Source organism: Cardiocondyla obscurior, linkage group LG20 (assembly GCF_019399895.1).
Source record: "Cardiocondyla obscurior isolate alpha-2009 linkage group LG20, Cobs3.1, whole genome shotgun sequence".
Lineage (NCBI taxonomy): Eukaryota > Metazoa > Arthropoda > Insecta > Hymenoptera > Formicidae > Cardiocondyla > Cardiocondyla obscurior.
This window is the reverse complement of record NC_091883.1, coordinates 2,738,089-2,763,774: the sequence shown is the minus strand read 5'-3', so window position 1 is coordinate 2,763,774 and position 25,686 is coordinate 2,738,089. Positions and strand designations below refer to the sequence as shown.

Sequence of the window (25,686 nt, the reverse complement as noted above, 5' to 3'; positions counted from 1 at the left end):
GCACGCACGAAGAAAAGCGCAGACGCTTTTGTCGTGTCGCCCGTGGCCGCTGATCGTGTCACCGCTGATTGTGCGAGAGTAGTGCTAAAGTAGTTTGCGGCACTCGGGGAGAGAAAGCCATGGGGCTCGCGAGGGCGGCCGTCTTCGCCAGCTGTCTCCTTCTCTTCCTGGCGGTCGACGCCTCAGGCAGTAAGTAAAGCGGAAAATGCGCCCTGTCGCTCATCCCCTTTCAGCGAAGTACTCCGGTGCTTCATGATCTACCCCCCTCCTCCGCCCCTCTAACCCACCGGGCCCCCCAAGGGAGTTGGACGGCCGTTACATTCACGCGTTCCGCTCCTCTTTCTATTCTCCGATAATCACGGAAGCGTTGAAAGTCACGAGACCGAGGTAACGCCGATTTTCGATTTTTCCTTGAAAACTTCAACCCCCGGTTGAAAAAAAAAAAAAAAAAATGTAGCACGGAGAAAACTGAGCGAGTGCATCGACGGCAAAAATGCATGCGCACATAAGGCGACACGCCGGGAGTTTCAGTTTCTCCCGAAGAGATAACGTAAGGCTGTTGATTTCGATTTTGTAACTTTTATACTTCTATCGACGCGGAGGAGAAATAAGGTAGTCGAAACGTTGTTCGAAACCAGACGGTACTCTTACCGTTTTGCTACAAAATTGTTATCGCGATATTTCGCACTTTGAAGTTTCCAAGACGGATGTATGAAAATGATGATTAATAAAATATTTAAACTGAATTTGCAAAAAGGATCGAATCACGTTGCAACTTTGTGGCTCAATTATCGATACTCTTGAAGGAGATCGCAAAGACGCAAAAGGCTCGCTCGCATCCCGACGCTCGGATACAAAAGATTTAAACCACGTTCTCCCTTGCGGAGCTTTCGAGAAGACCGGATGACTTCGATGAGTCTTAATTTTTCTATCAAATTAAAGATTAATGCACGAGTGTTGATAGAAAGGGTCAACGCGCTCGGCGCGGTCAGGTTTGAATATCATAAGGTTACTGGCTATGTCAAGGATAGAGATTATCGTCGCGAATGGGTGTCGAAATTTTTTGATATTTTCGTGAGTTATACGAGCCCGAAAGATGTATAATTTGTGGAATTTTATCTGCGCTATTGTTCCATTAGCAATTAACGCAAGAAATTACAGATTACGAATGTTGTGTACATATATTCGTTACAATTTACAGAAAAAAAAGGGGGAAAGAAAAAAAAAAAAGTTCTCATCTTTGACGTAGCCATCGTGACGCACTTATCTGACATGTCATTAAATTTAGATTAATCTCTCTCTGTCTTTCTTTCTCTCGTAAGCGAGAGAAAAATAATTAATCTTCCGCGCGAAATCTTCGCTCCATCATCCTAGCATAATTTATTCCCCGGCACAGATATTATTTGTATCAACATACAATTTTCCACATTGAATTACACTTTGTTCAAAATTTTAATTAGTAATCAAATTTTTAATTAGTAATCAAAGTCCACGCGCGCGAGCTTCTTTTCTGTTTGTGAATGAAGAACTGAAGTAAGTTTTATCGAGCGCGTTTAACGCTTTCTTATTACTGGAGGAAGATTAAAGAAAATTGTTCCTTCGATTACAGCGCTAGCTTAAGGAAAGATAATGTCGGAGGCCGCCGTTAACAAACAAAGAATGTTTTAAGTTGAATTATATTTCGAGCAAAGTGTAACGAGCAATAAAATAATTTTGTGAAAAGTACTTGCAGCTTAAATACATATAAAAAAAAATTAATCAGTTCTTTTTTCTTCTTTTTTTTCTTTTTTAATTTTCCGCCAAATTGCAGCGAGCAACGGAAGGAATAAAGTTCTATTCGGCCAGCGCCTTTATTTCACGAAAACGAGAAAGACGCGCATTTATTTGCGAAAGCATTTTCGAGTCCCGCGCGCGCACGAATGTGAATGAAATAAAATGCGAGCCGCCGAATTACATGCCATTATCTCATGGTCCCAATCGGCATGGAGCTGGCCGATAAAATGTTGTTCATTCTCTTAATACAATAGTCGATTTTATATTTTGCTTTTGAACGATACGAGGAAATCATCCCTTCTTCCACGATACGCCGCCGCGGCGTTGATAACGCTTTATCGTGCTCCTATATTTCTTCTTTCGATCAAGTGTTGTTCCAGTTAATCTCGAGTAATCACGTGCATTAACATATACAATGTACGCACGGTGGAACAGCCGCATGATTTACACGACGATTATTTATGATTATTCTTGTAAAACATCTCGAGGGCAAGACCCGCCGGGCGCGTCAGCGTTCATTTTCGCGCTCGTACACGTTGCGAGATACGGGGCCGCATGTAAAAGTCGCCAGGGGAGCCGCGGAACGCGTTTCCATTTATTTAATTCGCGCGGCGTAGTAAATTCGTCCGCGTAAATGACAGGGGCTCACGAAAATTACGCGATCCGGCAAATCGATATTAGCCCGGCCGGCGCGAACGTGCCAGTCGCGTTTCTAACGTAACGACGGTAGCAATTAAGCCCGCGAAGGAGGTAAACTCGGCCGTGGCACATACGCGGGGGTGGGTACCCTGGTACGTTCTAGAAGTAACGAAATAATGGTTAAAGAGTTTGCGTACGGCGTATCGGTGCTTGGAACGAGGTCCGTATCATTGAAACGATTACAGGTCCCCCGTGTTCGACCGGACATTTGGTAAATTGATCTGACGTCCCTACATCCCAGTAAAATAGATCCGATCTGACCGTTGCGACGTAACAAACGTTCTTTCACCGCCGCGTTTTAAAGTGCGTTAAAGGGAGCGTATAAACGATATGGAACATCGCCGTTCTTTCTCTCTCTCTCTCCCCGCGGAGCTCTTTCTCTCGAGCGGAATGGCAAATCGATCGGCATCCGATTCCAATCGTCGGGGTTTCTATCGTGATATACGTTATTGTTTCCTTTTTTTTTGTACTAGTAAAAACCATGTGTGCGCTACGCATACTATTTTTTAAGAGTCTTCCAATAACAAACTACGAAAAAAAAACCATGCGACTTACCAATCTGCATGGGCTTCAGCGGAGTTGGAGATGTTTGCTGGTAACTGTAACATAAAATGAAACATTAATGTAGGCATGTTAGTGTTTTAATTAATATAAAGGTAAAGCTTTATTTTTATAAAGATTTTTTTTTTTTAATTTATATTTACCTAATAGTTGCTCCGCCGATGCCTGATGCCCTTCCCGGGCCTGCTCCTCCTCTCAGATGGGACGTGACGAGCCATCCTTCCGCGTATAAGTCACTCGCGAACACCCCGACCGTGATTTGATAATCGCGAAAATTATTTAATTATCACTTTCGCGCGCTTCAGGTTCGGTACTCGCGTTAAAAACAAAATCGTATATCAAAAAATTCCGCCCGAATATTTAACAAACTCTCGGCACGACCGACGAACCGACTGCGGTTCGTAAAATTATTATTACCGGCGGTGACGGCACTTTCGATGACGGCGAGTGAACGCAGTTGCGTCGATCTGTAACAAAAAGAAATATATATAATTTAATATAAATATAATATAAATAAAAAAATTATATATATAATTTTTATAGATAAAATCCCCCCCTTGATCGCCTGTCGGCCACCGTATTTTCCGAAACGTTAGGAAATAGAAACGATCCCGCGGGAAAGACATTTCTTTTCCCTTTTTTTTTTTGTTCTTCTAAACGTCCCTTCGAACGTAACATCTCTCCGTTATATCGAGCCACTCGACGGCCATTGAAAAGTGCATTAAAATCCGTGATAAATGATTACAATGGCTCGCCTGTATACGAGAAATAAAAGCGCGATTGTCGGGTTAAAAATATGAGCAGAGAATGCGGGTTCATCGAGGAGAAAGATCGACGTTTAAACGCGCCGGGAAATAACGCGAGAAAGATACGGCGTCCCTGAGCATGAAATATGAAAGTGAATACTCCCTGTCGTTCACCGCGAATTTGCATAATGCGTATGTTTAAGTAATGTAACAAGAACGATGCGCCTCTAATGACGGAGGGCACGTCGGGGGAGCGAGCGGCGCAAGAAATTATGGTTGCAATTGTTAGATTATAGCAAAATCCCGGCGAGACTCTCTCTAAGTGAGCTTGTATTTCATCTTGTGTGTACGTCTGTCGACGTTGCATTATTCAACAAAAACATTTGAAGAGCGTAATGATAAATTTACTCGCGCGATATCCGCGCATCTTCTGTGCGTAGCAATTTAAGTTGGCTTTCTCGAAAGTAAATTTTAATAAAAAATTATCTCTGATATCAAACATCTTTTTCTTTTATTTTTTCTTTTTTTTTTTGTCGTTGTTTTTCGGTCGCTAAACATTAAATAGAAGTTTCGCCCAAAATTTATCTAAATATTAAATCGAAACGACTTCACCTATATGTACTTAAGAAATAATTTATAAAATGTTTAATCGATTGCGTCTAAAAATATTCAGCTGTCCCTATAAATATCTTATTCGTCGTCCGGAAAACTCGATTTCATGTCAAAGGGCAAATAATAGAAGCACAGAAAATTGGAAGTAATTGAGAGAAATAAAAGTGCTAATACAATTTCAAAGGAATCCCCGCGTAGCGCGTTTGCCGCGGATAAAATGTAAAATTTCATCGGTCCGGTGGTAAATAAAGAGAAGCGGCCGCGTCAACGTTTTGACGGGTTGGAGATCGTCCCGCGGAAGTGACAATTAAGAAAACGGGGGCTTGATCATCCCGGCATTGTTACGAGGAAACAATGTACATCTTCGCCGAATCGAATTCATCCATCTTTCGGTCTATTTTCTCGCGCGCGAAAAAGATTCCCCTCCCGCTTTCCTCCACCTCGACCACCACCCTCTTTTCGCACGCGTCATTCTTTATCCCTTTGTCCCTTATTGAAGAAACTTGCTCTTTCTCCTGTTGCACCACGGTCTACCTCTTTTTCTCTTCGTTTATTCGGTCACTATTATTTTACTACCTTCCATCTCCCTTTATCCGACTCCCTCTACTTCTTACGTCATCGCCGTCTAAATAAAATGTCATCTAGATATTTTTATTTATCGCAGCACCTACCGGCATGCATTATTCCTTCGCGGAACGAAGCCACTTTACCCGACCAATTTACTTCTAAAAGAATCACCTACTTCTATCCCCGCCCGCGAATAGTGAATTTCCTAGTAGGGCCAGATTTTATGTACGCGCCCGCGTATCTGACCGAATATAAATTGTCGGGATTAGATCTAACTGCTTCCGCTGCGAGACAGTTCGATCGCTTCAACGGAAAACGCTAATTGTCGCGTAACTCCTGCAGAGACAATTTGTAAATCGTCCAAGTTTTATTTGCCACGTTATTTGCACTTGGATTTTCGTAGAAGCGATAACTCTTGCTGAGAATGTAAATTAATTATATTCAAATGTCAAGAAAATAATTATGCAACGCGCCCCGGCGCGAAATAATCTCGGTGTGATATTGGGTAATATTTAGTCGGCTCGTAATCTGTTTTAAAGAAATATATACGCTCGTAAATATATATATATATATATATATATATTTTTTTTTTTTTTTTTCTTAGCCTTCTTAGCGTGTGTGCGAAGTACGCTCGTAAAGAAAATCGAACAAAATAATATAATAATACGACCGTTTTTTACACAATTTTGAATTGTTATTTATTATTTACTAGCATTTTTAATGATATAAGTTGCCCAGCAAACGTATAGATTATGTGTCTAGTAAAATTGATATTAATGTTTTCGTGATAAATGCAGTTTGTGAACTTTAAACTTCCGCCATGTTCGCCAAATGACATCCGTGTTTCTACATATTATTGACCTAATAGCGCGGTTTTTATCTTGAAAACAAGTCGACGCAGAGAAGGTACTGCCATAGCGAAATTAAATAATCTGCTTTTAATAGAAATATGTTTAATATAACAGTGTTGTGTTATTTAGTAAAATTATAAAATCACGCCGCGAGAGGAAAAAAATCAAGATTTTTCATATATACTGAGTCAACTATATCTGTCGTGTTGTGTCTTGTTTGCGCTCGTCTATGAATTGTGTCATCGATGTTGTTTTTCCAAGCGTAAGCAAGATAAAGTAAAATCAGAGATAAAACTTAGCGCAACATGTTAATAAGTATGTTAATAAATATCAATATTACATATGTACTGATAATCCGCCATAATGTACGATACATTAACGTATTTAACATTATATGTATATTACATTATCATCAAACGTATTATACGAGTCGTAGTTCACATTAAAAAAAAAAAAGAAAAGAAAAGAAAAGAAAAAGGATAAAAAATAGATTTATTGCACGCCCATGCATATGTTTAAAATCCGAGCGTAACGTACAACAGCGTAATAAATGGCCCTTTTGTACAACTTAAAACTCGCGCAAATTGAATGATTGGACAGACTAAAAAGAGCGTAATGTAAATGTCAAATTACCATAGGTATTGCCCAATTGATTGATACGCCACCTTTTATAGCTCCCGCTCAAAGAGTCACGTCGACTTCTTTCGGATCAATTTAAATGTTAAAGGGCGAAACTATTGTGGCACACCATTAAATCCGCCGGCTCGCGGGTACTGACACGCTCTATCGAACAAAAATGGAAGTTCCATGGTCCAGGGTCAAGAAAGTCACGATTAGCAGCACGTTATCAGCGCTCGACCCTAGCACCGGGTTCACTCGATGCATAAATATATTTTTTTCAATGTAATCTGTGCGTCAAGCATAATAGATTATGTCCCGTCTGCATTTTTTTTTTTTCCTTTTTTTCTTTTTTCTTTTTCTTTTTTTTTCCCTTTCACTTAATTACATATTTCGACGAAGCTCGAAAATTAAATTGGCATTTAATTTGAACAAACGGCGCTTCGTTTACTTTATTGTTTCGGTTATATTCGTATTGCATTTATCGTATTAATAATCTGTTTGTCATATTAATTACTACAACTTTTCTCTTTGCGTTGCAGATAAATGTACAGTCGGCTGTCATGGAAGTAAGTATATTTTTATTTAAAAAAAAAATTTCTTTTTTAATATATATACGCACGAATAATTTCGCGTTGGATTTGTTTTATTTACGCGTTTTCTTAAATTATCTCTGAACTTCTGCAGTGCACGGAGGTAAAGCGTATCAAGAGGGACACACATATCTATACGATTTGGAAGGAACGTCCGTAACGTCGGTTCCCGATGCTCAAGGTGACGCGACTTTGAAACTGAAAGGTACTGTTGAACTATCAGCGAAGCCTGATTGCGTCCGACAGATCCGACTGAAAGGCCTATCAATTAATGGAGCCGTGAGTACTTAGCCGCTCTTACTTACGGTCTCTAAAATATCTGTCGTAAATATTATATTTGTTCTTTTAGCCAATATTACTGCCAGATGTTGAAAAGTACGCGCTACAATTCAACTATCACAACGGACACATCGATACGGAAATCTGTACCGAACCCGGTGACTCGCAAGCGTCTCTTAATATTAAAAGAGCAGTCACTTCGTTATTTCAATCAGCTGTTATACAAGAATCTGGCTCTACCGCTCATCACGAGGTACTAAATGTCTCGATATATTAATTATTAATGTTCTAGCTCCAAAAAAAAAATTAAAATAAATAAAATAAAATAAAATAAAATAAAATAAATTATATCGATAAAATATGTAATTATAATTTTAATCGGTATAAATTTAGATTGACGTGTTCGGTGGCTGTCCAACTGACTTCAATTTTCACAAAGACGGCGACTCGTTGGTCATTCAGAAGGAAAGGAATCTGATCCGTTGCTCTCATCGCGAGAGCATTAGAAACGGTCTCGTGTCCGCTATTTACGATCATAAATCTGACATTCAATCGGCTCCGTTACTGTCGTCGCACCAAAGGGTCGAGCAACGTTTCAAGCGCGGCATCTTAAACAAAGCTACCTCGGTCGAGACATACAAATTGAAGCCCTGGAGCAACGGAGACGTGAGCGCCAAGACGATCGTGCAGACTACCCTGACGCTGAAGGGTGAGAAAAGCGATAGCCCGAACGCTCCGGTTTCTCAACCGAGGTCCCTGATATTCGAGGCGCCGCATCCCGTTGTCAAATCGTCTCCCGATACCATCGCCGCAGCCTTGAAAGCGACGAGCGCCGAAGAGCGCGACAGCATAAAGCACGACGCGGCAGAAAAGTTCGCGGATCTCGTCAAGGTCCTCCGTTACAGCAACAAAAACGACATCCTAGCGATATATCAGAAAGTGAAAAACGGCAATGGCTTCGACAAAACTCTGGACAAGAAGATCTTCCTCGACGCTCTCTTCCGCACCGGGAGCGGCGAGGCGGCGGAGGTGGTCGTGGATCTGTTGAAGAGCAACGAGCTTAACGGCGTCCAGACGCTGTTATTCTACGCGAGTCTCGCCCTCGTCAATCACGTGAATCTACCGTCGGTGACCGCGGTCACTTCCCTCCTCGATCAGCCGAACTTACCGCGCCTCGGGTACCTTGGCATCGGCCAGGTGGTAGGCAAATACTGCCAGGAGCATACCTGCGAGAACGTAGCCGAAGTAAAACAGGCTATACACAAAATCCGCGAGAAAGTCGGCAACGGTAAGGCAAAGAGCAGAGATCAAGAAAGTCTTATAGTTTCGGCTTTAAAGGCCCTGGGTAACACCAAGTTTCTCGACGACGCCACTCTACAGAAATTAGTTAGCATCGCCGAAGACAAGAGCGTCCGCAATCGAGTTAGAGTAGCCGCGATCGAGGCTTTGCCTACGCGCTGCTCGATGAAATGGAAGAGCGTCCTCCTAAAGGTTCTCAGCAATCGCGACGAAGACAGCGAGATCAGAATCAAGTCTTACTTATCTTTGGTCGCCTGCCCCTGCCAGCACGTCGCCAGCGGCCTCAAGGAAACTTTGAACAAGGAGCCGGTGAATCAAGTCGGCTCGTTCATACAGAGTCATTTGCGTAACCTGCGAGCGTCCGCCGATCCTAGCAAAGCCGAGGCGAAGAGGCACCTCGGCCAAATTAAATCGCAAACAAGATTCCCGGAGGACTTCCGCAAATATTCTTTCAACAACGAACTGTCGTATAATGTAGGCGGTCTCGGCCTCGGTGCCTCCGCGGAAAGCAATGTCATCTACAGCCAGAATAGCTTCGTGCCGCGCTCAATCAATGTAAATTTAACCACCGAGATATTCGGAAGATCTTTCAATTTCTTGGAACTCAATACGCGCATTGAGAATCTCGACAGATTAATCGAGCATTATTTTGGACCGAAGGGTCGTTTGACGCAGTACGAAGTGGACGATCTCGTGGAAAAAGGCGTCGATAAGACGGAGAATATCGTAAAATATATTAAAGAAAAAGTCAGTAAATTACGCGGCAAGCGTGAAGTCAAACAAGTGGAGCTCGACAAATTCGCGAAAGGTTTAAAATTGAGGAGCAACGAAGTAGACCAGCAGCTTAATTTCGATTTGTCTGCTAAATTGTTCGGCGTTGAATTGGCTTATCTGACTTACGACGGCAATCCCGCGGACTTCACGCCGGAGAGTATCATCGACAAGATATTCAGCGATCTACAAAATGGAGTGAACAAGCTCAAGAAATTCGATTACAATCTACAAAATCATATGCAGTTCCTCGACGCGGAGGTCGTCTATCCGACGAATCTCGGCATGGCTCTCTCTCTCAGCGTAATCGGCACTAGCGCGATTCAAATAAAAACCTACGGCAAAGTAGATATTCCAACGATCGTAGAAAATCCGAAAAACGCCGACATTCATTTCGGCTTGGAGCCCAGCGCTTCTATTCGCGTCGCTGGTAATCTGGTGGTCAAAGGATTCGACGTTGAGTCAGGCATGAAAGTAATCAGCACGCTGCACACAGACATCGGCAATGACATTACGGTGAAGCTATTAGACGGCAAAGGTGTCGACATCGTCGTCGGTGCGCCGAAGAAAAAAGAGGAACTCATAAGCGTTAGCAGCGAAATTCTTTTAAGCGTCGGCGACACGTACAAAGCTCCTAAATTCGGCAAAGGTAAAATATATAAAGACTGCTTCGAGCAGCTATCCAGTGTTCTAGGCATAACGGTATGCGGCGACATCGAATTTCCCTACGACGGCATCGACTCCGTGCAAAAGAGAGCGTTATTCCCTCTGAACGGCCCGGCGAAATTCGGCATTAATCTTGAGAACAGCGATTTATCGAGCGTACATCTTAAGATCTACTACGACAAGACACCTAAATCAAGATCGTTGGAGATTTTATTAGAAACGCCGAACAGCAAAACTAACAGGCGCGTATCTTTTAACGCCGAGGCCGCTCTCGAGCCGCAAAAACGCGCTAAGCTCTCCTTCGATTCTCCGTTTAAAAAGGCTTCTATCGAAGCGGTGATAAAAGACGAACCTAAAGAGCACACGCTTACGATTACCGTACTGAATGATAATCAAGAATATTACGGTCGCGCCGGTTTTTTGGCGAACGGTGCCAAGTATAAGCCTATCTTGGAGTATAAAGTGCCAGAACATATCGAAAAATTAACGGGCGGCAAATCTGGGGGTAAGTCTCAGCAATACGAGGTACAAGGCACCGTAGAAGTCGCCGATTACGAGGGTGGAAAGAAGTACATATTCGATAAAGTGGCCTTGGTCGCGAATGACCACAAGCTCGTCGGCCTCGACGGTTACGTCTACTCCGCGGAAAACGCCGCCGGCTTGAACATGAAGGTAAATTACGGCGAAGAGTCCGTCGATCTCAAGTTGGAAGGAAAGAAAAAAGATGACACTTACTACTCAATCAACGTCTCAGCATTACCGTCGAAGGATCCTAACATCGGATTCAACATTCAATCCGAATTGCACAGAGAACCGAACGAGTACACGTATAATCTAATTTTCATTCACGGCCCGGATCAGAACTCGAAGATAAATCGCTTCAGCCTCGAGCATCACGCTATCTCCAAAGTGAATGTAGAAGGGCAGAACTCTGTCATCGGTGGCTCTACCAAGATCTCTTATCCCGCCGCGAAGTTGAAATTAGCAGTCGAGGGCAAACTTCAGAGTAATTCCGTCGACAGCAAGATTGCCATCACTTACGACAAATTCAAGTTCGGCTCAAAGCTGTTCCTCGAGCACAGCAAAGCCAAGGCGGGTAACGGCCACGAATACGAGCTCGATTTCGAAGCCGAGCTCTTGCAGAACAGCATAAAATTGGAATCTAAGCGTACGGTCATTGACCCGCACAAGAGCAAGTACAAGAACAAACTCGAGCTCGTACCGGGAGGAAAATACGAGGCCGACGCTTTAGTCACGTACAAAAGTGACAATCATAAGAACGTGAATTTCGAGGTCGACAGTGATTTAAAATTAGACGACAAAAAGATAAAAGTTTTCACGAGTCTAAACGTTGAGCATCCCAACAGTATTCAGTCACAGGCGTATCTCATCGTGAGCGATGTTAAGTACGTCGATTTTCTGCTGAAGCTACAACGACAGGGCTCGAATCCTCAAGGCAGCCTGACTTTAGACGTGAAGAACTATTTGAACGTTGCAGGACAGCTGTCGCTCAAGGATGGCAAAGGTAAAGCGCAGCTCAATATCGACTTGCCGAAAATTAAGCGAAAAATCAAAGGAACCGGCGACTTGACGGTCGTCGGCTCGCAGCACAACGGCGACTTCGAACTTCTATTCGATGTGGAAAAAGATCCGAACAAACGCATCAAACTGTCCACCGCGAATGACATAAAGAAGAACGGCATCGAGACGAAGAATGTGATCGAGATAATGAATCATAAATTCGAGCTGAACGGCAAAGGCAAGCTGGACGGTTCCATTAGCGAAGGCGAGCTCACTGCCGAAGCGGACGTCACTCTGCCAAACGGTCGATACATAACCGGCAACGTCAAGCACGCGTCCAAAAAAGATAGCAACAATAAGTACAACGTTCACGCAAGCGGCGCGTTGGAAGATCACGAAACCAAAGGTGGTAAATCGCGAAAGATCGAATACAACGAAGAATTCCTCGACGTCGACTACAAAACGAACACGTTCAAGAAAAACGTTCAAGTGAAGGCTGTCGATTTCAACGGCGAAACCGGAGAGCTCGAGCTGAAACTGAAAAATCTTGGAACCGAAGGGAACAAGAAGGAGCATGGAATAACTCTGAATTTGTCAGGATCGCGTTTACCGCGACCGTTCAATCTGCAATACGAATCCACGAAGGAAGAGAATAACGAATTATCTTACAAAGGTGAATCTTCCTTCGGCAAGGACTTCCAATTGAAGGTAAGCATAGTAATTTTTTTTTTTTAATATATATATATATATATCTGTTATCAAAAATACCGGCGCGACAAGTGTCTGTAAAACTAAACTCATGAACGTGCGTTTTTAATTTTTTTTTTTAGAGCTCCGGAAATTATATTCCCGGCAACGAAATTGATAGCCCTTGCAAGGTGAAAGGCAACGCGGAGCTGATATTGCCGTCAGAAAAATTACGCAACGTCAAGCTCGACTTCAATCAAGACGTGCTGATCCAATCCGAGTCGGGCGGTGTCGTCGACACGAAGGGATCGACGACGCTCACTTACAACGACGACAAGTCTATTAAGGTCGACGGTGCTTTTAAGAGCTCTGGACTTTACGACGGCGAGCATCCTTACGAGAGCGACCTGCGGCTCGATTTGAACATTCTAAAGGTACCGCCTATCAGCCTCAACGATCACTTCAAGTACGAGCCGAGCGGGGAAAAGGTGACGATCACCACCAATACCGTCGTCAAATACGACCAGAAGGAGATCACCCTCGCGTTCAACCCCATCACGTACAACCTCGATCTGACGAACGTCGACGTAAAAGCCAAGGCCACCACCCCATACGAGAAGCTGCACAATATCGACCTTGAACTCAAGCACCAGGTACGTTTTTCGCGGCGCTCGCAACGGCGTTACTTTCCGTATTTAGGAAACGTCTCTGAAATCCAAGCTGAAATTCCTCGCGTTTCACCGCTTACGAGCCGCTAATCTACCGTATCAAATAACTCGGGATTATTCCGGTCAGATATTACTTCTCCCGCGATACCTCCCATCCTCCGCTTCATTTATAACGGTTTACAGCTGGCGACGTAGGCAGCTCTCGTTGCTTAAAGGTAAAATAAAATTTACGGCGGGATCACCGCGGGCGACGATTATTTATCTATCTATCGCGCGCATCTAATTTTTCTTCTATTTAAAATTAGAGAGAAAAGGACGGAAGCGGAAGGAAGACCGACGTGGCTTTGAGCGTGGACAGTAAGAAGCATACTCTGAGCACCGAAGTCCGAGGCAGCGATACTTCACCGATGATACACATAATTTACACCTGCCCGGCAGGAAAGAAGACCGAGCTGCTCTCGAAATTCAACAAGCTCGGCGATCACGAATATACAGGTGATTTAAAACGCGCTTAAAAAAATAATTCAAAAAAAAAAAAAATAATATTAATAATTAATAATGAGTTAATAAAATATTTTTCAACGAGCTTAACGAATTTTTTCGCAGGCGAATGGAAGGTCGAAACGCCAGAAGGCTTCGCTGTTGCTGACGCGCACGTCAATTTGGAAAGTATCGACAACTTCGTCATTAACGTTAATTTGGACAGCGACAAACTCAAGCACCGCAAAATGCACGCCGAGATCGCGAACAGCCCGACTCCTAAAACCGGCAGGCGAATAGTCATCACCGTCACCAGCGACGGCAAAAACATCGTGAGCGGAAGGTACGCTGCCGCCCCGTGTGTGCAAAACCGACGTGACGTATCAATTAAAGCGAATATAAATCTAAGAAAACGATTCCGCGTCGCGCCTGTAATGATAACTAACGTTAATAACGAGGCCGAACGTTAGCTCGAGCGAAGGAAAATTTTCTTCCCGGCAATAGAAGCGCGTAGGAATACCGTCGGGTCGCTTTCCTGACATTTCTGGTTCTCGTTAACGATCCTGTCATTTCCGTTAAGGTCGATATTCCTGCAGTAATTTTCAACGGTGTCGTCCGACCGCGAGATGGATATACATCTCGCGCGCGTACGCGAAGGATCGATCGCCCCGCGCGGACGACGCAACAAAGACCGAGGTACGTCTTCGAGTAATTAACGGGCGAAACGCGAGATCGTTTTTAAAGGAGATCGGAGATACAACCGGAGTCTTATCGCCGCTCGTTCCGCTACGTAATTCCCATCGATTCGCCCGCTAAAATTAATTCAAGCGGTTTCCGAGAATACATTTCCAACCGCCAGTCCCTTTTTATTCGCGGTCCCATCGAAATCACTCCCCCCGATCGAATACTGAAACGTAAAAGAAAAAAGAAAAAAAAAAAGAAAAATAAAAAAAGAAAAGGGGTTAAGTGGCTCAGCCGAAAGCGTACGGCATTATCGATCGTCCAAGCGTTTATAAAAAGCGTAACAAATATTTATTCTCATATTCTCGCCTAATAAAATATCGTCCTTTCGCCGAACGTTTGAGCACTCTCGGTACACAAAAATTATATATTAATTTCTTTTCTATATCCCTGAAGGGAGAGATGCACTCTCGCTAATAAATGCAATTTCGCAGAGTGAATTCAGAAGGTATTGAAGCTTAAAACTGTTCGCAGCACAAACTACAAGAAGCGCGAGGAGGCCGGGAAAATTATCATCGAAGGAAATGGCAATCTCAAGATAGGCGAGGCTACGAGGAGTTCCTCCTTCAAGTATACTCGCCAGCAATTGACTCGCGAGAAGGACGGCGAATCCGGCGTGGTAATCGTTCTGAACGCCAAGTTCGATCCGGCGGCTGTTGTGGGCGAGCTGAAGCTCTCGAACAAGGAGCTCCTCGTTTTCAATAGCTATTGCGAGCAGAGCAAGGACTGCGCGCATTTCAAACTACAGTCGAGCTACGACAGCGACAGTGAGTCCAAAATATTTCACGCCGGGTTTTATTATTTACCCGCGGAAAGAGGATTGCGATTGTCACGAGGATTATTATTATATAACGCTTGCAACAACGGCCGTTAAGCGGATTTGATACGTTAATAATTAGCTATTACTGCGCGCGAACACGTTCGACCGTAACTGAGCGAAAGGAACATCGGCGGCGTGAGTTTTAGGCGAACGGCGCGGTAATAAAAAGCCTTTCATAAATAAAAAAAAACTCGCGGAAAATACGTCGTCCCGACGACATCCGGCGCCGACGGCTTCGCGCGCCGGCTCGGGTCTTTTTCATTATTAAGATACGCTTCTGCGTCGCGCTTGAATTCGTAAAAATGCTAAAAAGAGTTCGCGGCGGCCGTATGATAATGATAAGCTTCTACGGGCGAGAGGTGCCGAACCGTTTTCCCGGGGCGTCTCCCAGGAAATCATCTTTATCGCAGCCTCCGTTCGTACAAGCGGGTGAGCCCCGTTCCGAGGTAACGAGAGAAACTCCCGACAGTGGACCGTCCACCTGCCGCTACGCCTGGCCGCGTCCCACCGTCCCGTGTGCGTTTTTCGCACGAGTGCGCAACACGTCGCAATCCCAACGTCTACGTACGGTATCCGCGCGCGCGTAGGCGCGACGGAATTTCGTAGGGGAGGATACCGACGCCCTGCTGCGCAACCCCCTCGCTCGCACAGGCCGTGCCGCGGATCTCGGTCGATAGGGCGTTCTATTCTCGCGTGATCTGCGCCTAATTCGTGCCTCGCCTCGGTTATTAATAGAGCTCTGGAATTGCATCCCTGTACACGACGACGTTGCGGTCGGTGGTGGGAAAACGGGTGCGAGAAAGACGACGCCGCGTGCCACCGCATTAACTCGAATACAGAATTTATTTCCTCCTTTTTTTTTTTTTTTTTTTTCTTTTTTACCTCCCCCGGTCCCTCTTTCGCCCCTTTTTCCGTCGTTTTTTTCCTTGCTCAATGAGCTCGCGATGCGAGAGGACAGGCGTGACCGTCGCGGGTGGCTAGGGGTGGTGGCGGAGTCACACGGGGCGATACACAGGGAAGAAGAAAAAAAAAAAAAAAAAAAGAAGTTGCCCGCCGGTGCGGAATGACGTCACGCCACAAGGGCGTGTGCTTCGCTGACGTACACGCGTCTTAATCCTTTCTAGCACCGCGGTGACGTGTAGAGCGATAAAGTTTACTTCGTCTTTTTTTTTTTCTTTTTCTTTCCCACCCCTACTTTTCTTTCCTCCCTCGAGATCAATTTGGCAGTTGCGGCCTATCGGGCCTCGAGAGTTAACGGAAATAAAATTTCCCCGATTAATATCGAGAGCGGGAACCGTCTTCGTCCAAACGGGGAAACGAGCTTTTCATGAGAACATTAATGTATTATAATTCTTTTAAGATTGCCCGATTGCAACCCTGCGAAACACACGCTCCTCGTACTTTCACGATTTTATCACAATTATAGATTTTACTATGGACACGTCATTTTTAATTCATCTAATGGCTTCGATTAATTTCATTGAACAATAATCCCACAATCCAACGGCCATTGAAAATTCTTATTAATTTATTTAATCGCCGTAAACCGTGACAAAATTAAAATAAAAAAAAAATAAAAAAATGAAAAGTATCGCGTAAATAAGCGTCTTCTATGATAAATTATTCCTTTAATATTTTCTCTCTCCTTTTCGCAGATAAGAATTATTTGAATCACGAACTAACGGTGGAGGTGGACCTGAAGAAATTCAACGTGCCAGCCGAATTCGGATTGAAATCGAGCACCGAACTCAAGGAGTCCAAGCTCGATCACTCTGCCAACTTGTACTTACACTCGTCGAAGGACAAGTCTCAGTATTCCTACAAACTCTACGTTCATCCTAAAGAAAGCGGTGAGGAGATAAGCTCCGCTTCTTTATTAAATTTTTTATTAAAAATGATAAGAAAGATATTTCTAATTTTATCGTTGGGGTAATAAATTAATAGTCGCGTAATTTGTTCGCAGCTGCCATTCTGACATTACCTAATCGCGAAATGGCGATTGTTGGCACATTCGACTTGCCCAAGACGAAGCAAACTGGAGCATTCAAGGTCGACGTCTCCGTTTACTTGGACAGAAAGAACAAACCGTCCGACAAGACTGGTCTTGTCGCCACCGGTGACGTGAATATCGAGAAGAACAGCGGATCTGTTAACGGAGAGATTAAATTTATATATCCATCTCAGCCGAAGGTACGTCGTCGACTCTATTTATAATATATGATGAAATATCTAATTTTACACATAAAAATTACATTCTTCGAGCTTTTTAAATCCACAACGTTGAAATTACATCGAATGACGTTCAAAGTTAAACAAAATTTAACTGAAAAAGCATTTTCCAATTTGCTTCCAATTTCTCCGCGAATATAAGGTCGAACCTTTTCCATAAAACTAGCGAGAGAGAAGGACTACGCACTTTGACAAAGCTTTTATTGTCGATTTTCTCGCAATCTAGCGAGAATATCGAGCCACTTAAATTATAAAAAAGGCACCGTAATACGTTCTCTGCCGATTTACGTCCGCGAGCTGAATTTGTTCCTTTTTTTTTCTTCCCTCATTTTTATAACATTTTCGCAATTTTAACCCAAATGCTAGTTGAATAAATTGCGATTTCATTTTCAAACTACATCGAATACGTATTTTTACATCAGGATATGGCGGTGAAAGGTAAACTTCACTACGGCGGCGAACACCTGCTAGACGCGAACGTAGACATCGACGTCTTCTCCAAGAAAACGCAGAAGATCAACGTAGTGGCGAAGCTGAATCGACAGAATATCGAAAGAGGCCACAATGTGACCAGCGTGATTGAAATAAACAGCCGTGGACAACAACTCAAAGTCGACCTGAAGAGCCACTTGGCGATCGCGGAATACAAATTTGGTTTCGGCAGCGTACTGTCCTACACGGACGTGCATCAAAAGCCAAAGAGCGTCGGCGCTCTCGTCGCTTTAAATCCCACGGAAGCGTACCTCCTTGTAACCGCCCCAAATAAAGAACTAATCAAAGCCGACGCGAAATGGGAATTGAAGAAAAATTTGCAAAAGTTCGACACGGAAATTTCGATCGTGGGCAACAAGCCTATTGTAATCAACTACGAAGCGCATGATTGGAACAGATTTACTTACACGGAATACTTTAAAGGTAAAATATATTTCGCAGTCTTTTTTTTTTCTTAAGTAAGTAAGTAAGTAAGTAAAAAGAAAAAAATACTTGAAACATGCAAATACATTATATGCACTCGAGTGGAAATTTATCTAGCTAATCCTCAAAAGATGACGTCGTTTAAAAAAGAAAAGAAACAAAATCTGTCTAGTATCGGTCGTCTAAGCATCGTCCAGCGCGGATCGTGTATATAAATAGATATATCTAAACGTTTTTCGTCGCGTACTTGTTTACTGTTACGCGTTGATCTTACGCAAAGCTCGCTCGACTGCCGAAATCGCCGGGCGAACCGGTTCTCGCCGTCCGCCGCCCGCGCGTCCTCCACCTTGCGAACTTGGAGCGAGAAAAAACCTGCCGGCCAGACGTAAACACACGCACGTACTTACACAATCACGGCGGTCGGCGGGCCCGGCGCCGAGCGGTCTCGGCAAACGAGCACGTGTTAGGTAGGTCAAGACGTGGAGTAGACTCGGTCCGCGGCGAAAAATGTTTAGATATCAAACGTTTAGAGCGTTACATTTTTGACTCAATGCTGGACAGTTTTGCTGGACAGCTTTGCTAGACAGCCACGAGACGAACCGCGAATCGGCTGGCTAATTATTAAGTAGCGGTGGGAATTAATTTCCACTTGAGTAGATATAACACTTTTAGTATTTTTTTATATTTAATTTTTATTTTTTAATTTTTTTTTTTTTTTTTTTTAGATAATCCTAACAAAGTCGTCGTTAACGGACGCATCGTACTCGGACAACTAGCCGAAATTCATGCCGAACATGTAGAAAATGGTGCGAAAAAGGATTTGTTCCACGCTTTGGTTCATCTTGACGACGAAAAGTTCCTAAAACCTGATTTCGGCTACACTAAAGATAATATTGTCCACCTATTTGTGAGTAGATTTTCGTGTAATTATAACTATAATTACATGTTCGCAATATAAAAAAAATTAAGAATAAATATATATATATTACGAAATTTAGGAGCATTCGCGAAAAAACACCAAGGAGTTATTAAAACAATTAAAGGACGCTTCCAACGAAATAGTCGACGAAGCAGAAAGAGAATTGAAAGATCTTGTAGACCATTTGAAGAAAGCCCAACCGAACTTTAAACCACTGCTAGAATATTACGAAAACGAACTAAACAAGTTGAAAAACGAACTCAACGCTGATCAGACCATCAAAGATATAGAGGCCACCTTGTAAGAAATTAAAAAATACATTTCTTTCGATTTTATATTATTCAGTACTAATACTTATTAATATACATTTATAAGAAAAAAAAAAAAAGAAAAGAAAAAAAAAACAATAATCTATTTCTTACATTTTTGTATTCTAATGTCCTCATAAATTTAATGTTGAATAATTTATCAGAATAATTTTTGAATTATTAAATCACGCATTACCAATCTCATTCTTTCAGGAACAAATATTTCGGAGCTATTATTGCGGCCATAACCAATACTATGAAACAAATAACATTACAAGTAAATGAACTTCAGAAAGAATACGGTGAAATAGTCTCCAAGATCGAAGAGGCATGGAAAACGATTTATCCGCAGCTGAAAGAGTCCTACAACAAGATAGCTAACGCATACATCAATCTAGTCGATAGCCTCGCCGACGTATCGATGGCCTATTTCAAGACGTTACTCGATCTCATTAACGAGCATCAAAAGGAATTGAAGGAATTAGCGATCGTTGCTTCGGAGCTCGCTCACGACATCAGCAAGATCATATTCAAGGCCGTCACTCAAATCAAGAAAGACGTCGAGGAGTTCGCCGCCTTGTTGGGAAATCAAATGAAAGCATTGCCGATCTTCGAGATTGCTAAAGAGCAGTACCAGGATCTCATCAACCTTCAAATTCCGGAAACCGTCCTGGCTTCTATTCACGAGCTCAGCGAGGTCGTAAAGTCTATGCTACCGACTGAAGAACTTCGACAGCTCTTCAGCGCTACTTATGAATATATAATGAAGCACGTCAAACACGAAAAAGTAAGAGCCACTAATTGCCTAACGTCACGGTTTATTAATTCAGTTCAAATGATCCAAAATTATGAAACATATGAAATAGCAAGGGTGCCGAATTAATTAAAAAAAAATAAAAATGTTTGTCTCGCGCAGGTCGACAACACTAACGAGATCAAGAAGATCTACGATCGTGCGATCGATGCCATTGCTTCCCTGTACAAGCTTCTGGAATCAAGCGGCGCTCTCGACGAACTAATAGACGATTTGTTTGATTCTCATCTTCCCGTTCAGTTCGAATCGTTAACAAAATTGCCAGTGATCACCTCGTTCAAAGTGTCTCTCGTCAATCTGATACGCAATAACGAATTGCCAACAGCAGCGGAACTTTACTACACCTACAGGTCTCTTGTTTCTACTATATCTAATTTTATTACGTATTTTTTCTTTTTTTTAAGTTTTACATTTAATAAAGAAAAAATAAAAAAATTAATTAAATTAAGGAGCAAAGTTAATATAGCGTGAAAAAATTAAAAGCAATATTTAAAGAATTTTTTTTAAAAGAAAACTACTTATAGTATTAATAAAAACATTTTCTTTTTTTATTACGTGACTTCTCTTTCTTAATTACTGTGAGAATCTATAATGCTAATTAATGTGAATTTATTTTTCTTTTCTGCACGTTAAATAGACCAACTCTCCTGCCCTCCGACCTCATACCTCCCTTCAGTAAATTCGGTATCGTTGTCGACGGAGGACATATCTTTACTTTCGACGGCAACCACCTGAGCATGCCCGGTGATTGTACCTACGTTTTGGCGCAAGACACGCAGGACGGCAATTTCTCCGTTGTCGCGAACTTTAACAAAGGACATCTCGTTAGCGTGACCGTAACGGAGCCTAAAGAGAGCATCACGCTGAAGAACAATGGCAACGTAAGTTTATTTCTCTTATCTCTTAACCAATTTCCTATAGCGACGGCAAGTTACGTCGGGATATGTGACATGAATTGAGAACGGGGTAAATGGGTTGAAGAGAGGGAAACGAGAAAGGGTCGATGTGGGTGAAACCGCCAGATCGCTCTCATACAGTATTCCGCGTACGAGTCTTATAATGCAATCCAGTATTGAACTGTAACCCTGTAAGTTTGCTGGGAAAGTCCAAACTTCGCTGACAAGTCGAACCGTATTATCCTCGCGTCGCTTCTCTCACAGACTGAGCGAAGAGAGAATAGAAAATAAAAAAAAAAATAAAAAAAAAGCTCCCGCCGTTGTTCGTCTTTCGCGCGAGTTCTATCACGCCGATTTTAAGCCTTGCAAATTTTACGCTTTTATTTTTCCGCGCGCTCAGCGTTACTTAACGAAAAGGAAAAAGAAAAAAAAAATCTTTCCGCGAATATTTTCGGTCGAATGTTCGCACACGACTGTATTTTACTCTCTCTATTTTTTTTTCTTTTTTTTCCCCTACAGATTCTAGTGAACAGCAAGCCAGGCAATTTCCCGGCCAGCACGAAGAATTTGCACGCGTTCCTTGTCGCCTCGACTGTAAATGTAAAGTCCGACTACGGCGTGCACGTTCTATGCACCAACAAACAATCTATGGTCTGCACGGTCCTCGTGTCTGGCTTTTATCACGGAAAATTACGCGGTCTTCTCGGCGATGGCAACAACGAACATTACGACGACTATACTCTGCCCTCCGGAAAGGTAAGCGTAGAGAGTTAGTTTTACCGTTTAAATATAATAAATAACTTGGCGCGTAGAATATCAGAGACGTAAGATCGCTAATATCGTTAAGGCTAATATCGATATTCCCTAAAAGGATTTCGTTAACGATAATTATCCAAATTAACTATTCGTCCCGATCGATCGAAGGAAAAGCGGCTTTGCGCGTCAGCTTAACGTAAAATAATGTATATTCTTCTTCTTTAAATTAATTCCACCGCGAGGAAAAGTCGGAATCGATACCCTAAGTACGTCGGAAGCGAGATGAAAAATGTACACACGTTATAAATATTTAATATAATCTGCTTCCTGCTCTCGGAAGCTCGTCCCTCATTTTCACGGCGTCGCGCTTCTATTCATAAGGCCCTGCGGTAATATCGTCCGACTATAAATCATGTTCATTGTGCGCTTTTATTTAAAAGTTTTCACCTCGATCAATAGACAAATGTCTACGTTGAACGGCATTCTTTTCCGAAGGGATCACGAACTCCCGATGGAATCGGGCATTCTTTCGTTGCGAAATAGATATCCTGAGTCGGTAGTTTGTCCGCGAAACTGGGACGGCAAACCAGTATTTTTATATCTGTATCTCTTAAGTGAAAAGGTAAAAGACGTCATATTTCAATATGCAGAATTTCATCTTCTGTCGGGAGAAATAAAATTGAACGTTCCACTTCCAAAAGTAAAAATAAACACGCGCCGAGTTGTTTCGCCGCTGAAAGGATCTTACGTAAAAACGATAGACACAGAGTTCCGCAGTGCTTGCAGTGATCTCTAAAAGCGCCTTTTTCGCAATTGAAACAGATTACCGAGAGTGAGACTGAATTTGCTAACGGATACAAACTGAAGCCCGACTGCGCGGCTGTGAACGCGATCGATCACAAGACGAAGCAACGTAATCCAGTCTGCACTGACTACTTCTCGGGCCAGAAATCTACGTTGAAGTAAGTATATTCCTCCCCCGGTTTGAAAAATGAAAAAAATACAATTAACTTTCCAGATTACGCAAAGAAATATAATACCGTAAGTCTAATTATTTAAGATGAAAAGTTTAAATAGCTTCGATTTACCGTCGAGCACTTTAGACGTTTAAGAGATTCAACAAATAACGATATTAAAAAAAAGACCAAAAAAAAAACTGATTAGATAAAGTACTTATCGCGACGGAAAACGAGGACGGGTCTCGAAAAATATTATATCTCAACATTTCGTTGCGACTGATATCCCCGCGGGTTACGCGCATGTATATTTCAGAACGGTATTCCGCGAATATTCAAAGTAATATAATTATCATAAACATTTTCATCAACTTAGAGGTAAACTTGGAAATTATGTTTCTCCGTCGTGTTTTAGAAACTGCTTCAACTACGTTAATCCGACTCATTACCGAGATGCCTGCGACGCTGCGGCTAACGGAAATCCGCAAGCTCCTTGCTTGCTCGCCACCGCTTATTACGCCAGTTGCTACTACAAGGGTGTTTTCGGAACGAGCATACCATCCACTTGCAGTAAGTTAAATTGTTGACTGGCACTACTTTACAAAGCGCGGTCGAATGTTAATTTTAATACGCGGAAAAGGGAAATCTCTAAACTGGAAGTCAGCTTATTCGAGACTTACGCGAATGCGAGATACGCGGGATCGTTCTGAATAATTTTAACGCGGGCGATGATGTTTCAGCGAGCTGCAAAGTCGGCGAGAACACGATCGCCGTCGGCGACACCTTCAGCGTTAAAAGCCCGAAGGGTCAAGCCGACATCATTCTGGTGGTCGAACAGGTTCAGGAGAACGAGAAAGTTTTCAAAGACCTGATACCAACGTTGATAACCGATCTGAGAGACGAGCTGAAGCAGCAAGGCATAACGTACGCCTTTTAATAAAATATGAAAAATATAATTTACGATCGCGACGCGAGGGTGGCATCGTAATATTCTTAATAATTCTTTTCTAGGGACGTTCACATAGGCTTGATCGGTTTCGCTGATCACTTGAAGTGGCCGCAGCATTACACCACGAACAGCAATAGCACGAACATCGAAGGCGACGTGAAAAATATGAAGTTCGAGGAATCAAACGATTATATCACCTTCGAGGTAACTTAACAATTTTTCACCGAGTTAAAACGAGACGTTTGAGATCCCTTCCAGCTGGGAAATATTATATATTTCAATGGGTGAATTTACAGGAAGCTAAAAAGGGTAACCTTGAGACAAAACTGCAATATCTCGACCAAAAAATAGACGTGGAATTGGGCACTTTGGGGATAAGCGACGCCTACAAAGAAGCTATTAACTATCCGTTCAGACCTGCCGCGGCGAAGGCTGTCGTAGCGGTCGTTTCTACTCCTTGCGAGAAGTCTCCGTTGCCGATATCGGTAAAACGCCAATTCGCTAACTTACACGCGAACTAATTCGCTCGCCAGTGCTAACAGAGAATCGATCTTACAGCTGCAACAATTGAGACTTATAATCGGACGGAAGATGTACCGAGATCTGGGCCTGACTTACTATCACGTGTACAACACCAACGAGATCCAGGTCTCCGGCAAGCCGCAGAAGAACATCGTTGGGTACGATAGCAATGGTGCGTACGTGTTCGGTGACAATAAGAAAAAACCACTGAGCGGAAACGCCGACCTCAAAAACAACATGGTCCTACCCGCGGTGGACGTGTGCGCAGACTTTGCCGTTGCGGTGAGTGCGCGAAAAGAATTAAAAAAAAAATAAAATAAAATAAAATAAAATAAAATAAAAAAATGTGAGAAAGAGCTAGATTATTATACGCGACGTAAAATTATATTTCAGTCCGGCGGAGCGGCGTTCAGTTCCAGCAACCTCGTGGACGCTAAACCGAATCAGAAGCGGCAGTTCGCTCAGATTACCGCCAGAAAGATCGTCGAGGATATCCTGAGCACCGAAATTGAACAGGATTGCGCGTGCTACCAATCCCACGCGAGCGCACGTCCCCGCTGCAAGATCGTGGGTCGCAAAGAAAAGGAACAGCCCACGGTGAGTAGCTTGAAGCCATAATCGCGATAACAATCGCGAGCTACGCTATACGGGCAGTTAACGCGATATGCAAATTGCGAGCCGAGGTAACATCGGTGTTAGAAACGATACGGCTTATTTTACGACGTTAATTATGCATTTTATATTGCAGAGACACACGAAGAGAGAAGTCTAACTCTGGTTGAAAGGAGCCACAGTACTATGCATACTATTATTACTAATTAATTTAGATGTAATCTATTTGTTACTTTGTTACAATATGAAAAGTCCGTTTGATAGGATGATAAGTGATGTAATTGAGTCATTCGGTCGATGTCGCCGATTTTTTAATAGATCGAAAGGAGCAATATCGGATGCTAAAAAGTGCCTAATAAAATAAGTGCCTGCCCTTCGTTTTGTAGTTCCGATATGAGCGTAAATTGATGCGAATGCAATAAATTGATATATCGTTTATCGATGTACCTACAATCAGCGATTTTACGGAGAAAAATAAACATTGAACGTAATGTTCGTGTAATGAAAGCTTGTTAGTATTTTATGCGTCCTCCGCTTAACCAGCGCGAATAAATTATTATTTTTTTTTATATATAATTTAATTCGTTTAAACGCGAAATGCCACTTTGGCATCGTTAAGATTATATTTTATTCAGATTCTAATAGGTTTTTTAATACGCGATTTTTAATACCAGAGATCGCAGAGCGCACGCGAAGCGAGCGTTATTATACTCGGTCGTTAATTAATTATATGTATTAATTTTTTTAAGACGATTACAATTGAGCGATTTGCGATTGAGAATATGCAGCGGACGGCGTGTTGCCAGTTCACTTACCTTTAAATCTCTCGGTTCGGCTGGGCTAGGTTGTTTTTCGTCC

The 25,686-nt window shown here is 42.7% G+C and overlaps 1 protein-coding gene across 1 annotated transcript; it reads left to right on the top strand.

Moving 5' to 3' along the window:
* On the top strand, nt 1-25,335 carry Apolpp (retinoid- and fatty-acid binding glycoprotein apolipophorin). Its single transcript, XM_070670075.1, has 26 exons — nt 1-189; nt 6,970-6,996; nt 7,115-7,299; nt 7,370-7,552; nt 7,693-12,264; nt 12,387-12,896; nt 13,217-13,406; nt 13,518-13,734; nt 14,607-14,899; nt 16,608-16,802; nt 16,916-17,142; nt 17,604-18,096; nt 18,822-19,003; nt 19,095-19,315; nt 19,537-20,110; nt 20,240-20,487; nt 20,775-21,018; nt 21,553-21,789; nt 22,612-22,751; nt 23,161-23,315; nt 23,486-23,669; nt 23,757-23,898; nt 23,991-24,179; nt 24,253-24,498; nt 24,610-24,813; nt 24,965-25,335. Exons 1-26 carry the CDS (start codon nt 120-122, stop codon nt 24,986-24,988), a joined length of 10,152 nt encoding a protein of 3,383 aa, XP_070526176.1. The 5' UTR covers nt 1-119; the 3' UTR covers nt 24,989-25,335.
* Nucleotides 25,336-25,686: the final 351 nt, after the last annotated feature.

Coding starts and splice junctions, on each gene's coding strand:
- Apolpp (XM_070670075.1), top strand. CDS start 120: ATGGGGCTCGCGAGGGCGGCCGTCTTCGCCAGCTGTCTCCTTCTCTTC. Junction 12,897..13,216: donor ACCTTGAACTCAAGCACCAG/GTACGTTTTTCG, acceptor ATTTAAAATTAG/AGAGAAAAGGACGGAAGCGG. Junction 22,752..23,160: donor GGCCAGAAATCTACGTTGAA/GTAAGTATATTC, acceptor GTCGTGTTTTAG/AAACTGCTTCAACTACGTTA.